Genomic DNA, 15,067 nt, shown 5'->3' with positions numbered 1-15,067 from the left:
TTTAAAGGAACTGCCAGCAAGATAAGTTATCAAGGGGTGGTGCTTTCCTTACTTTGTGCTATACTGTGGATCTCAATTCCTTGCTGACACAAACAGGGCTCCAGGAGTGCCTGTGGTGGTGACATTTTTGTAGGATCAGTGCCTTCTCGCCTTTGAACTGGCCAGCTGTGATTCATGTGAGCACAGGGTTTGTACAGGAGCTTTATTTTGCTGCTTTCTTGTTGTCAGGCCACAGTACCAAATCTTTTGTAAGTCTTCAGCATGAACAGCTGCATCTCATGCATGGCTGCTGCACCTTGCAGTTAATGCTCAGGTGGGTGCACATGTGGTGTTTAACCTGCCCTTGTGATTACAGCCTACGTGCCCCTCAGCTATGCTCCAGCCATCTCTCGTCTTCCTTTTCCTTACATTCTTTCACTTCCATTCATATACCAGCTTACATTCCCCTCCATTTCTTCTCTGCTTAATGTTTTCCTTCATGCTGCTTCTCTGAGCTCACCTACCATACCTCCTCACTCCATTTTAATGTCTGTTCTTCAGTGTCCCTCTCAGATCTGCACTGTAACCAACCTGCCTGTCTTAAAATCAGCCACAGAGGAAATCAAGCAGAGCAGCAGGCATTAACCTGAGTACCTAGATACTACAGGTACTGATTTTTGGCCATGCCCTTTCCTTCCATCTAGATATGACCCATTAGGCTGTCAGATATTTAGAAAAAGGATTTTACTATGATGTTTACGTCTGGAGTGTCACAGTCAGGGACCTGGAGTGTTGAAATGCTTTTGTTTACTGTAGCACCTGTGGGTCATGGCACTCAGCAGCTGGAGCTGGCATGTGCTGTGTGGGGCTCAGCCTGCTCACCGGCTCTGCAGCTGGAGCCACGCTGCCAGGGTAGAACTGTGGTTCTGCAAGTGCTGATTGAAAACGTTTGCCTCAAGGAGTGTCACAAGGGAAGGGGAACAAAAGGAGGACAAACAGTTGTTCAAAATTAACAAGCTGAAGTCCTTGGGCAAACAGACCTCTATCTGCTCAGTGGGGGAAGGAGGGGTGCAGGATAAATCTCTCTGCATCTTTCTTATCTTTTTTTAATGCACTTAAGTCCCTTGTGTCCTTATAATCTGATTGAGGGTCCCTAATACTGCTGCAACCTGTGCAGCCATCCCTCTGCCAAGCACTGGAGGATGGCATTCTCCTTGGGAGGAGGAAACAGACTCCTTCCCCCATTTCCTCCCTACTCCTCCTAGTTTCCCCTCCCGCTGCTTAGCAAACTGCACAGCAAAAGCATCCTGGAGGGCTGTGTGTTGGTTTCTGCCAGCGGAGAATGACATCTCCGTCTTTCCCTCCCTGGACCACTGGTGTGAGGGAATGCACCCAGCTATGATCCTTATCTGAATGGGTCCTGGGAAGATGTGATTCAGTCCTCCGTCTTGGCAGCCTGTTCTGAATTCCTCTATAATCTTCTAACAGTGTATTCCTGATCCTTTTATTTTTCATACCTGATTGTTTGGTTTACTGGCAGTTCCAGAAATTTATGTCCCTCCCTTCTTTCCTAGCTTATAGGTAGCTGTCATTCATTCAGCATGGAATAGAGTCTTATTTCTTAAGAAACAAGGGCATGTTTATAGAGGGAAAGAATTCATGGATAGAATTGAAAATTTCCTGCTTCATCCAGGATTTTATTACTGCTTTTCCTTAGGGATCTTCCTAGAGATCCTAAGGTTTGGGATTCCCTGGCTGTCCTTTTTGAAATTGCTCTCTGAAATGTGTTTGGGTTCCCAGGAAGGAGTCTTGCCCACAGGCTACCTGCCACTGAAAATGGAAGTAAAAGAAGCAATAGGCATCATTTTCAGAAACAATACCATGGAATGGTATACCATGAAAGGTGGTACTTAGGGATGTCCATGAATTCTCCATACAGAGTAAGAAATAGAAAATGCGGCAGGGGAAAGAAATTCCTCAGTGTGACCTGAGTTCACCTATATCAGCTTCATATCTTTATCTTCTCCAACATCTGCTGGCCTCCCATAGCAGCCACCCACAGCAGCAGCTCCCTTGCTCTGCTCATTCCTGCTTCTCCTGCTCAGTGGGAAATCCTGCTGCCAGACTGAGTGTAGTTGGCCTGGTGTCCTTGTTGCTTAGGGGGCAATTGGTAATCAAATGGTTTTGGTGCTCTAGCCATGAAGAGTATCGGGATTTAGGTGTTGTTGCAAGTAGCAGTTTCAGGTGGTGCAGGTGGGGCTGGTGTGAGCATCATCGTAAAAGCTTTATCTTTTCCCTGACAGAATAAGCAAACATAGCATTGAAATGCAGTGTGACAGACATGCCTCCTTTTAGGGTAGAATATTTGCCAGCCAACTGCAGATTTTTTCAGGTGTACCAGTTGTTCAAAAAGTGTCACTTCAAAACTGATGTGGAGTGTTTGCTTTTAGTTGTTTGGGTTTATGTAGCAGTATGATTGCAAAATATTAATGACTTAATGTGATTAAGTAAGTTATCACATAACTGGTTCCCATGATCAGACTTGACAAACTCCTGTGGGTTTCTAAGAAAGTACTTGTATAGTGTAAATTCAAAATTTTATTGTAATCAAATACTCCTACATTTACCTTAAACGATTTTTTTCCCCAAAACTTTCTCCCAGCAAGACTGAGTTACCCCAATTTCAGTATGATTATCAGAGTCCATATGGCTGCTCAGAAAAAACATAACTGCACAAATATCTGTAGGGTTTTTTTTTTCACAATTTCTTTTTAACATTGTATTTTGTACTAATATGACAACTTGGTTGCTGGTCTATTGATGATGCTATGGTTTTTTGCACAGTGACTAGCACTAGTACTTCCCAGTCATTGGGAATTTTTTTACTGTACTTTGAAAGAGCTGCAACAAATTCTTCAGTGTCTCCCTACTTCATCTTTATCATTGCTTTATTATAGTCAAGGTTGTTTCTATTTATTTGGATTCTACTTTTATTACAGTTGCCTTACTTGATCAAGGCTGAAACATCTTTGTTGAATTAAGAGTTCATGATCTCTGTGCTATATGTTAAAAATAGGTTAGAAACTATAGTAAAATAGTTGATAATTATTAAGCATGTACTGTTGGTTTGGTTATGGTAAAAGGGGTTAAAAGGGTAGTTATAAGAAATACGGTACTCTATGTACCATGTTACACCCAAGTAAAGTGCACCACCCCCAGGCGAAACGAGCCAGCCTGGACAGAACTATAATGGGCCAATCAAGCGCCTTAAACCTTCAAGCAAATGAAGGATCCAAAACCAAACCAATCCAAAGGGATCAAAAACAGGCTAAAAAGGGGCATCTTACCCACTGAAGATGTGCTGCTCCACCTGGAACCTGGGGGACATCGCTGCTCAGGAAAACCCAGTGCTGGCACCGCAGCATCCTCAACAGGAACACTCCTGCTCCTGCCTTTCTTTTTATTATAATAAATGCTGAAATCAATTTTACCACCAGGGGTGTGATCCCATTTATAACACTATAGGTCACTTTTTTCAAATATAAACAGTGAGAGGTTATAGAACATTTAACTTCTCATTTTTAAGAACAATCTAAAAGCTTATTTTTATAACTTCTAGCTTGACTGACATTTAAAGTCCTTCTTTTTAAAAGCAGGATCATGTAGAGGGCATTGAGTTCTGAAGCTTTTCATTTGCCCATCAGATTTATAGTGATTTAAGAGTCTGAATGGGTTAATTTCTGTGTTCATTAATGTTTTGGATAAAAGTAAAGCTCAGAGCAGCATGCTTAGAGATGGAGGCAGTCTAGCTGGTATTGAGATTTATGGGTTCAGCTGAGATCTCAAGTGAAATCTCTGAGATCTTCCCTCGAGAGAGAGGGAAGCTCCCTGGAGATTGGGGAACATCTTGCTTAGCAAATTCTAGTATATGCATGTCAAGGTTCTGTAAAGCACTAAGGAATCATGAGGACTTTTTTGTTTTATCTGCAGGTGTTCGTCTGGATCGAGTCCGTGGAGGCCGTCAGAAATACAAAAGGAGACTGGATTCTGAGAGCAGCACTTACCTGAGCTTACAGATCCCTCCCCCAGCTAAAAAGCCATGTATGTATTGGTCTTGAATTGTATTGGTCTTGAATTGTGGTCCTCTGAGCTGCCACTATATTTCTTTTCACTGATCTCCCAAAAGTACAGCGTAGCAACTGTCACTTCCAATTCCCGTATTGGTAACAGTACTAGAATATTTTCTTATGATTGTAGTGTAGAGGTAATTAGACTGGCCTAGCTATAGCTCAGGTACTCATTGTAGCTAAGGTTAAATACCAGACCTTTCCTAGGAGATTATGTAAATCCATTTAGTGATATTCTGATCTTTCCCTTTAACCAAGCCATGTTAATAAAACCAGTCCCATGCTGATTACTCTCTTCAGTACGACCCATAGCTCTTTAAACTTTTCCACATCCCACCAACTTTTTGCTTATATCTCCTTCTCCCCTCAGTGGACCTACCTGACAATGACTGAACTGACAACATTGCAGCAACTTCCTGCTTTTGTCATCCCAGTGCAGAGCTGGTTTGTCATAGGCAGATCACTACAGCCTGTGTAGCTACAGCATGGTTTTCTGTTGTGACCAAAACCATTACTGAGGTGTTAGGGGCTCTATAGTCATGTCTTATCCCAGGAGGGTTCACCTTAATGTCACAAGAGATACAACAACTTCTCCTTTGAAATGTGCAGTGACTAAGATCGTCTCCCACTTGCTGGTGGCTGAGCCAGAGAAGATTTATGCCATGCCTGATCCAACCATGCCGGAGAGTGACATCAAAGCTCTGACAACCCTCTGTGACCTGGCAGACAGGGAACTGGTGGTGATCATTGGCTGGGCAAAGCACATCCCAGGTAAATGGGGAATTACAAGGGTGTAAGCATGAACAACAAAGGGAGCTAGCATTTGTCTATGTGCTTATAAATTTTGGTCTCAGCAAGGACCTTTTCCTGTAGTGATGGGTGGAAAGTACTGTTACAAAATACTGCTAGAGACAGACTCATTGGTAACAAACTCCAGTGCAGCCTAAGATGGAGGTGCATAAATTGATCACTGTACATGTGTGTGCCCTGGGATTACACAGAAGGTTTTTATATGATACAATGAAGTTCTCTGCTGTATCTAGCACTGGGTGGCCCAGTGAAAGCACTTGGGAAACAGCCTTAGGAATGGTATGGTGGACTTTGGTAGTTTTGCACTACATCAACATGACCTAGGTCTGTTGTGTTTATAGCTGAATAAATATTATGGCAGTGACTGGACTTTATTGCTCATAAGGCAGATACACACCTTCTCAGCAGTAGGAATTTTGTCCAAACTCAGGAAAGCTTGTCATAATGGATTTGTCACAGAACAAATCCCATTGCAATGGACGATGTGCTACTGCCAGTAAATCTCAACGCTTCTTTGTTGACAAATAATGAGGACACTTATTGGCAGTGTGACTGGCCTTGTAAGGCTCACTGACTATATGCAGTGTGTGTCTGTGTGACTGAGTGACATAGCAAGTGTCCCACACCTCCAGGTAGGGTGGGCTGAGGCTGAAGGAGCAGATATGGTCCTCAATGTTGAGTTCTACGTTCTTTTCAGATTTGGATTGGGAAGGGAAAATGCTCCCCTCTCTCTAGTCTCTCTCCAGCTCCACCAGAAACAGATAGATTGGATTTTTGTGTGGATAAAGTTAGCCAGGGAACTTAGAGGATATCCTTGGGAATTACAAGGCTGCTTTCCAAAGATTGCTTCAGAAATTCACTATGAACAGCTCACTAAAGCTGTTTATAAACAGCTCACTTCAGTTATCTCCTGCCTTATGTTCCCCTTTCTTTTGTCAGGAGAATATATGAGGCTCTGATACAGGATTTACTTCATGCTGCCTATGTCTTCCACTGCATGGGTCTGTGTTGTTTTGCTTTGCTTTTTTTTTTTTTTTTTTTTTTTTTTTTTTTTTTTTATGAAGCGTCTTAACATATGTGATCAGACAGTTTCATTTTCCCATGTGTTTTGTTTCTTTCTGTTGTTTCTCTTTTGGCTTTTTGGTAGCTGCTTTTTTTTTTTTTTTCTGTAGACTGTTCCTCCTGGCACCCAAGAGTTAATAGTTTTCTGGGCTATATGGAATATGGATTGTTATGAGATGGGACTCTGAAGTCTGAAGAAACATTTTCAGGACAGTATTTCAGAGAAGAGGTTAATCTTGGTGATGCCCTTCTTACATGAGATCTGTCATATCTGCAGGGATTATACTCATCACTAGTGCTGGAATCCATCTGGGGCTGATTCATCACAAGCGGGGTTACAGTGGTGATTAGGGAACTCAGCCTGGATTGCTCTACTAACCCAATACCTGGTGTGTTAACAGGAATGGTTTTAATGCAATGCAATTAGCTGCTGTGGCTGTCCAGTGACCTGCTGTTGTACATCCCTCTAACCTTGGCTATTTCTGTTCACCCATGAGTGCCCTACTGTAGTTTCCTAACTTGTGCCTGTGAGAAGAACTGGGTTTTCCATCCTGGCAATACTGTCCCAGAACAGGAGTCTAGTAGAGATTCTCCTGCACTGTGAAAGGGGCTCTTCCTCTCTTGTGTGAAATCAGGACCTACCTGCCATCATCTCAAATTTCTCTGTGTATTTTCCTCTCCTATCAAAGGCCCTACAATACAGTAACAGCCACAGTAATCAGCCTGGCACAGTTCAGACCAGCAGGAGTATTTTACAACAGGACTGTGCACAGGCGAGAACTCAGGAATTGTTACATAAGAGAGCAGTACCGAGAAAAAGAGATAATAAAAGACAGTTCATAACAATGGAACAAAAGCTCTGTAGTTCTGCAACAAGTATGAAACATACTGAGTTATGCAGCAAGGGGGCAGAGCAGGGCAGGGCCAGGAGTCTGCCAGGTGTCTAAAATACCTATGCCCTGTACTGCTGACTTCCAAGAATTTTGAGCAAAACATGACATTGCTTCCTTTGTGCATAAACTCTTCATCAGAGAAGGATGGAGAAAGGAAAAAAAGTCACATATTCCTGCCTTGTATTCACACTGGAATTAGTAAAGAATGATGTGACATTAAAGTCATACCAACCCTGAAGGATCCCAGGTGTCAACACAAACTTCTACCCCAAAGTAGAAGTTTTATTAGCAAATAAAATCAGTAAAATCAGTAAAACTTAAACACACTTTCCTATGATAACAATAAAACATGTTTAATCGTGTTTAGCAAATGTTATTAGCTCAATAGCCATATTAGCCATGAGCTCAAAAGCCACACTTACTCAATGTGGGGTTGTTCCCTTCTGTATGAGGTCCCCTCCCCACTACTCACTCTCCCCCCATGGAAATGGTCTTGGAACAACATCCTCCTTTTCTTCTTGCTTTTATGCAGGGTGACAGGACTTCTCTTGAGGGGTGATGATGAAGGCTCTCCCAGAGTAGCTGTTGTGCTGCTCTCACCAGGAAGACATTAGTACTAGCACAGAATGAAATATGGCTAGTGGAGTGACAGCAGCTGTGTCTGGAGTGGCCTCAGATCCTATAATTACATCTCCTTTTATTACCTCTGCTAATGGCCCTCCAGGATGACAGAAATGATAATAAATTAACAGATTATGAACTCCACTTGCCACAAATTATGTGATTTTTTTTTTTTTTTATTCTGGGAGCTCCCACTGCCAAACCACTGAAATAATAACAATAAAAAAATAAAATTTAAAAAAAACCCAGCCTGAACATCACATCAGCTGTTGCAAATAAAGCAGCTTTTCTCAAGGCACACCTGGGAAGGAGGGAAACATGCATGCAGCTCTGTGCTGGAGCCAGGGGCTCTCTTTTGGAGCAATGGTGGATTAGGCACCTTTCAGGGTCAGACTTGAGAAAAGCAGCAAGAAACAGATCACTAAGGGCATTTTCTGGATGCTGGGCCATCAGCAGGCAATGAAAGAATGCAAAGCAGTTGTGTCCTAGCAATTCTTGAGAGCTGTAAAATTACAGAAAATTTCACAACTAGAGGTTCCCCAGTGTTGTAATTCTATAATAAATAGCAAGCCTGTGATTTTGGCCAGGTGAAATTAACATTTATTTTCCCTGATCTCAACTCTTACAGCATGAAGACAGTTATATGATTTCCCCTTTACTGCAGTGGACTGCAGGGACAGTCCTTTAGACTTTGCACTCCACATGTGTGAACGCTGGAGGAAAAAGGTCCCAATTTGTCAGACGTTTCAAGTCCAGGCTTGACACCATAGCGCTCCCTCTTCCCACTGGACTGCTGGAGCTGGAGCCTGGGAGTGCTTCTGGCCAGGGGCTTTCTCAGCGGGGTGGGGCAGTTGCAGCTGGCCCTTCTGTTCTTCTTGGCAAAGGGTAAAACATGGCATCTCCTGTTCTCACCTGCTACAACAGCCTCTGGGAAAGGGCAATTAAGGGCAATTAATAGAGATGCTGTGTGTACAGGCTACTGCTAGAGTTAAATCAATTTTTCTACTTCATTCTGTAGCAGAAAAGCACGAGCCATGCCTGTCCTGGATCCTCTCACTCTACTACGTAACTGTTTCTCAATTTTTAAGAAATGTTGTTGGCAGACTGCGGTGAGGTAATGGCCTAATGCCTTTTGTAATGCAGATGGAGAATGAAGATGCAGAAAGGCCATGCGACTGAGCCAGAAAATGGACTTAAGGCAGCAGCCTAAATGCTGGACTTATCTCCACGGTCAGAGCTAGGAGAGGGATGACCAAAGGAGAGATCTCAAATTCTAAAGAGTGGAGCAGTGGCTGTGCACCTTTAATCTCACGGCTACTCTCTGCCTGCTGTTCCCTGTGCAGCAGGCAGAGCTGTGGAGGCAGGATCCCAAGTATTGGAGCTGCAGCAGCCTGCACTTGGACTGAGTCAGGAGGGCTGCATTCCAGAGCAGCACAGCGCTGAGTGCAGGGCATAAGGGGCAGAAGGGTGAGCTAAAGGACAAGGCACCCACCTCCCAGCCCGAGCAAGAGGTGGGATTCATCAGGGCTATGTGGAGCACGGGCTGTGCTGTACAGGAATCACCCTCACAGTCACGGAGCTGGATTTGCAGCTCTTCTCCCCGGTAGCCTGGACTCCTCTTCAGCTGTTCCCTCTGGCACTCCTCCCCAATGGTTTATTGATTCTTCCCTCCCACCCACTGCTCCCCTCAGACCTTGCACACACAGCACGTGACAGCTGATTGGTATCTGTTAATTAATGTGGCCTGGGGCCTCTTTTCTATTCAGTGGCCTGATAAGGGAAATTGGATGTCCAAGGGCTGCCAGGCCATTATCACCCTTTGCTTCCCCTGGCAACACAAACACAAAACATGGCGTAGAGATAAATAAATACCACTAACCCACCCTTCTGCCTTCCCTTCCCCAGCTGAGATAGTGCAGATAGAAAAAGAGATCCCACAGTCAGTCAATATAGCAATCATCAGCTCTTTTGTTAATTGCCAACTTGATAACAAGAGAAATCAAATGAGCATCATGGTGGCTGTCTACATAAGCCCCGATGTGAGGCCAAGAGCTGTGAGCAGGTTGGGGTGTGGGATAAAGAAGTCCAGCTGAGCCTTGCATGCAGCCAGTGGAGGTGGGAGGCTTCTGCATAGAGGCTCATGTTTCACAGGTCTCCTGGTGATCCCCAAGGCTTCATATTCATCTGGGGAGAAAACTGCCTGGGGAGGCTGGTGGAGCATCACCCTTCCAGCTGAGGCATGCCTGGGTGTCCCATTCTTTCACAGCCTTAGGAACCATTAGAAGCAACAGGCTGCCAAAAAAAGTGCTATTTCTGCCTGTCCATGTTGGGCAAATCTGCCTAGATAGGACCAACACGCTGTGCTTGACATTCCTGTTTATAATGACTGTTAGAGTGCCCATTTCCCAGGATCTTTCATGGTCTGGCCTTCAAGGGTGCCAGGTATGGAGGACATAACAGACAGTTTTCCTTCCCATGCACTTTTTTCCCCACCTTAACGTAGACTTTGCCTCTGGTTTTTGTCCTCTGCACTCTTTCAAGTGGACTCTGGGGCTGTCAGAGTCAGGCTGTCAGGGCTGTCAGGCTCTTTCTGTATTTGGCAAGAATATTTGGCTCACTGTGGGGGCTTGTTCCATTGCTACCAGGCTTTGCTATGATTTAGGTACTTGAGTGTCGCCACAGAGGTATTTTTATCTCTGGGTAGGGCTGTAGGCAGAGCTGTTGATATGGAGATCAGAATGTGATGAGGAATAGAAGAGGATTCTGTATTAATGTATTAATTTTTGAACACATTTTGGTGCTTTGTTGTGGCAAGACTTTTTTCTCATCTCTGCCAAAATGTGAGATTGTAGTATACTTGTAATTCAGACCTGTGTCATTCCCTCCTATCCCATCAGAAGCCCTCTTTTCTGCCATCTGGAGCTCTTCTCTGCTCATTTTTCAGCTGGGACAGACTAAATGGGCTGCAATGCAGACCTACAGAGGAAGAGAGGGAAGGCAATGTGGTACTAAAGAGTTGCTGCTATGAAAGAAGCTGTGGTCATTGAAAAGAGGTTATCACCAACCTTGGGCTCCCATAAATGCAATCAGAGCATCAGAAATCCTGTTTGAGACTGTGGGTGGGCATAAGAGAAAAGAGAAGGGTAAGGTCTATGTGTGCTGATTGCTACTGAGACTGGGTCCCTTTAGTGAGTTTGGGTTTTTTTTTTGGAAGCAGCAAGTCAGTAGGGAAGAATGCATGGTTTGAATCTCAGGGAAACTAAGGACCCAAGTTTCCTAGAGGCTTTGCTGCACACCCACTTGACCCTGCTTGTCTTTTGCCCTGTTAGGGTTCTCCAACCTGTCCCTTGGAGACCAGATGAGCCTTCTGCAGAGTGCCTGGATGGAAATTCTCATCCTGGGCATTGTGTACCGCTCTCTGCCATACGAGGACAAGCTGGTCTATGCTGAGGACTACATAATGGATGAAGAGCACTCTCGTCTGACAGGGCTGCTGGAACTCTACCTGGCCATCCTGCAACTGGTGCGCCGCTATAAGAAGCTCAAGGTGGAAAAGGAGGAGTTTGTCACACTCAAGGCTCTGGCTCTTGCCAACTCAGGTACAGCCCTGGCCCAGCCAGTAAAGGCTCATGCTGTTATTTTACCTGGGAGGAGACTAGAGCCTGCTGCCTAAGAATCTCTGCCTGTGTCATACAACAGTCTCAAAGCTCCACTCTGAGCTGGAAAGCAGGGAGAAATGAGACATTGCTGCTAGAGCACTACCTGGCTGGGAGAAGTTGCCAGACTGACTTGGCAACATGCTTCTTCTTCCTGCTTTTCAGAATCATCCACTGTGTCTAGCTCAGGTCACTGTGATGACCTAACAGCCCTCTTCTGACCTTCTTTGCCTGGTCTCTTGGATGAAAAGCATGAATGTATCAAGAATCATTCTTCAGTAGGCTTCTTGGGAATACTTCCTTTTAATACTTTCTTAATTAGCGCATTCCTTCTGAACAGCTTCTTAAACAGCTTTCTTGCTAGACATACCATTTTCCCAACTGTTGTAATACTTTATAAATCATGCATCATAAATAGCATTTTTAGCATAAATGTATCATACAAAATTCACAGTTTCTAATTTGTGTTGTGCTCTCCACAAAGATGACATGTTTCTAGAGAGATTTTGTCACTTCAGTCAGCTTTCCTCCTCTTCACTGCTGTCACTCTGGGGAACCCATGTCCTCACATTTGTGTTTGTGTGTAGGCTGAGACAGAGCACTGCCACACTGCAAAGCCCAGGCTGTGACGGCAGGCAGTGCATATGTGCTTGCCATACTGTCTCTTTGCCATTGTTTCTGGATTTGTTGCCTTGTGGCAGGAACGTTTATCAATAGGTTCAGTATTGATTAAAAGTCTCTGAACAATGAAGACAAGGCATCAGTGTCTCCCGCTCTGTCATGGTTGTAAGAAAGAAGCATGTATCAGCAAGATGAAAAAGGAGAAAAGCTTTGATGATCCTATGCCTCTCTGCTCTTTGGTGCTGCCCTCTGACACCATGACTTACCCACAAGTTTAGCAGTCTGTGCTCAGTCTGGTTCCCTATCTCAGCCCTGGACTGGGTCCTTATTAGCTAGCTACTTCACAGACACACCAATGAGCCTTGCAAACCCTGCTAGCCCCTCCAACAGCTCATAGAAATCCAACTGGCAGCCTAAGGGAAGAGGCCTTGCAGGAGGCATGGGTTTCCTTTATTTCAGCAGGAAGCTCCTTGAGCAGCTGCTGGCAGTCTCTGAAAACAGGGGCATCTGCACAAAGGTGGGTCTGGCAACACCCCTGGGCACACTGGTTGTGACCTACTGGGGCTTTTCTGTCTTGCTGACACCCTCAGCAGCTGCACGGCAATTAGGCAGTTTAGACAGATGAAGCACTGTAGCAGCGTTAATTATTCTTAATGAGATTGCTCCCAAATGGCAGCACAGCAGCTGCTGTCCCTTGCAGGGTGACTCTCCTCATAAGGAGCATGGAGGGCAAGTGAAAGTGCAAATCACAAAAGGCCCTGCCTGACCCCTGCATTGCATTGGGGTGGCTGGAAAAATGGGCAGCACACAGGGCACGTGTGTCACCCTCCTACCCCTGGCAACCCTACTGTCCCTGCACTGCTACAGCCAACACGCTGGGCTGCTGCCAAACTTCATGCAGCAGCAGCACACCAGCCAGCTAGCTGGTGTTTTCTGCTTAAGAAACAAATCAAACAACAACCCTCACCCCCTGCCAGGGGGAACAAAAACAACCCAAAAAGCCCCCACAATAACAGATATGAAGGAAAGAAAACATCATTAGCTTCAGAACCATAAAGGATTTCCTTTCTCATGTCTGACTTGTCTGTTTGCTGTCTTTTCTCCCTCACCCCAGACTCCATGCACATAGAGGACATGGATGCAGTGCAGAAACTCCAGGACCTTCTCCACGAAGCCCTGCAGGACTACGAGCTGAGTCAGCGCAATGAGGAGCCCCGGCGAGCAGGCAAGCTGCTCCTGACCTTGCCCCTCCTGCGGCAGACGGCTGCTAAAGCTGTGCAGCACTTCTACAGCATCAAACTGCAGGGCAAGGTTCCCATGCATAAACTCTTCCTAGAAATGCTAGAGGCAAAGGTCTGACAGCCCCAGCATCAGCCAACAGTGGCCGGGGAACAAACTAGAAACAAAGATGCAGACAACGGAGCAATCCAAACAGCAGCAGCAGCCACCGCCGGCTTTTATCTCCAAGCATTTATTATGGAAGAATTATTTAATGTCTATCTGTCGGCGTGACTGCAGAATCTTGTGTACAGGAGGGGGGAAACTTCTAATCAGTCACCTGTTTCTCTTTTTTTCGTTGTTTTCTCTGTGGGAAATACCAGATTATGCTCTTGCACTTGTTGAGGCATCATGGGGGTTCAGCCCCTCTGATCAGTGATGCTCTCAGCGCTGTCCAGCTGTCAGCTCCCCAGCTCCCTCTGCCAGTTCTGGAGGGTGAGTGGGGACAGAAGCAGGAAGAGAGGAAGAATAGAGTCAATATAAACTTTATCTGCTGGTGTTATGAGGGGTCAGTTAGAAAGGGAAGCAGCCACGGTCCTTCTTTTTGTCACCTTTGCCTCTTACCATAGAGTAGATGCTTCTCTGGAGAACAATGCTGCTGGACCTCTCCTGAACAAAAAGGCTGCCTCCCAGACTCCTCTAACACTTGTACATACAAGCCCCACTTCTAACTGGGAAAGATGCTCCTAACTGTGTAAAATATTCTGCGACCTTGTACAGTGTGTCATTACGCCTGGCTAGTCCCTCCCATGTACAATCCCTGCAGGCTCCTGAAGAGGTAGGATGTTTGTCCCTGAGAAAATGCAAGTCTTTCCCAAATGGCAAGAAAAAAGAGTCTGATGTTATGCTTCAGTGCTGGGTTGACTTGATAACCTCTGCATCCTCTCCTATGTGGTGCTAACTACAGTTCTTCCACACTTTTCACCCCATAGTTTATCACACCTGCCTCTTCAGCTCAGCTGAGTGCCATTCCCCACCTGTTCCTTGTGGCAGAGAACACAAGGCTTTGTCTGCATGGTTACTGCCCAAGTATAAATACACCCCCAACCAGATCTTTCCTAGACTTCATTAGAGCTCTTTGGCTCCACAGAGACTTTAGGCTTATTGCCAAATTCTAGTTAGGAATCAAGGGCACTGCTTTTCAGAGGAGGTATCTCTAGAGCCTGAGAGATTGCTTTCTTGTGGCAGCCTAGGGAAATAAATTAGAGGATGGCAACCCCTAATACTCCAACTACTGTCTTCCCCTGCCTCATCCCGTTATCTTCAACAGCAGGAAAAGAGCTAGCATAGATTTTACCTGAGGCTGATAAGAGGTTCTCTTGCTGATCAGAAAGCAAATACCTGACCTTAAGGTGGTGGGAGAAGAACAGGGAGAGTGTTTATTTACTCTTATGTAACCAGGTTCCTGCTGTCTCCAAGAGCTTGTTTAGATCTGCTGCCTAAGCCATAATTGCTGCATTCCCAGTAGCCAGAGGGGGATGTAGGCAACTGACATAACTGACTGTTGGTGTTCTCTGAAACTTTATTTTCTAGGTCACTTAGTTTTAAGCCATCCTGAGCTGACAAAACGTGTGTATCCTCTTTTTTTTTTTTTTTTTTTTTTTTTTTTTTTTTTTTTTTTTTTTTTTTTGTGGTCAGCAGCATGGCACTAGTGGTGAGAAAAAACCTCTGATCTACATACGAGACACCGCTAACTCTCTTGAGTCTGTTATCCTCACGCTTCCACCCCTTCCTGGCTTCCCCAGGAGAAAGGTGGTGTGTCAGAGGAGTAAATTACCCTCAGGAGGAAGTCTTCCAAACTAGGGTTGAGGTGTGTGATCAGAGACACTGGGTGCTTGTTTTCTGCTGGAGCAGAATGTGTCCCAGCAGGGCTGTCAGTACTGCAGAACCCTGCCCTGGCATGGGTTCAGACACAGGGGTGCTGGCATGGTGACCTCTCAGCTCTCATAGCCAGCCCACACCTTGTACCTAAGTTAGTTCCATTCCATCTCCTTTGAGTTCTTCCTGTGCTACACAGTCA

General features: G+C 45.1%; 1 protein-coding gene across 1 annotated transcript in view; it reads left to right on the top strand.

Moving 5' to 3' along the window:
- ESRRB (estrogen related receptor beta) overlaps window positions 1–14,516 on the top strand; it is a 119,593-nt gene extending 105,077 nt beyond the window's left edge. Inside the window, exons 4-7 of the mRNA XM_021542805.3 lie at window positions 3,970–4,080; window positions 4,716–4,877; window positions 10,822–11,091; window positions 12,884–14,516. Coding sequence (XP_021398480.1) covers window positions 3,970–4,080; window positions 4,716–4,877; window positions 10,822–11,091; window positions 12,884–13,128 — 788 coding nt within the window. The 3' untranslated portion in view covers window positions 13,129–14,516. The remainder of the gene's footprint in view (window positions 1–3,969; window positions 4,081–4,715; window positions 4,878–10,821; window positions 11,092–12,883) is intronic.
- Window positions 14,517–15,067: the final 551 nt, after the last annotated feature.

The sequence above is a fragment of the Lonchura striata genome, chromosome 6, assembly GCF_046129695.1.
Source record: "Lonchura striata isolate bLonStr1 chromosome 6, bLonStr1.mat, whole genome shotgun sequence".
Taxonomy (NCBI): Eukaryota; Metazoa; Chordata; class Aves; order Passeriformes; family Estrildidae; genus Lonchura; species Lonchura striata.
The sequence above is the reverse complement of the archived record's forward strand: the minus strand, read 5'-3'. Positions and strand labels throughout refer to the sequence as shown.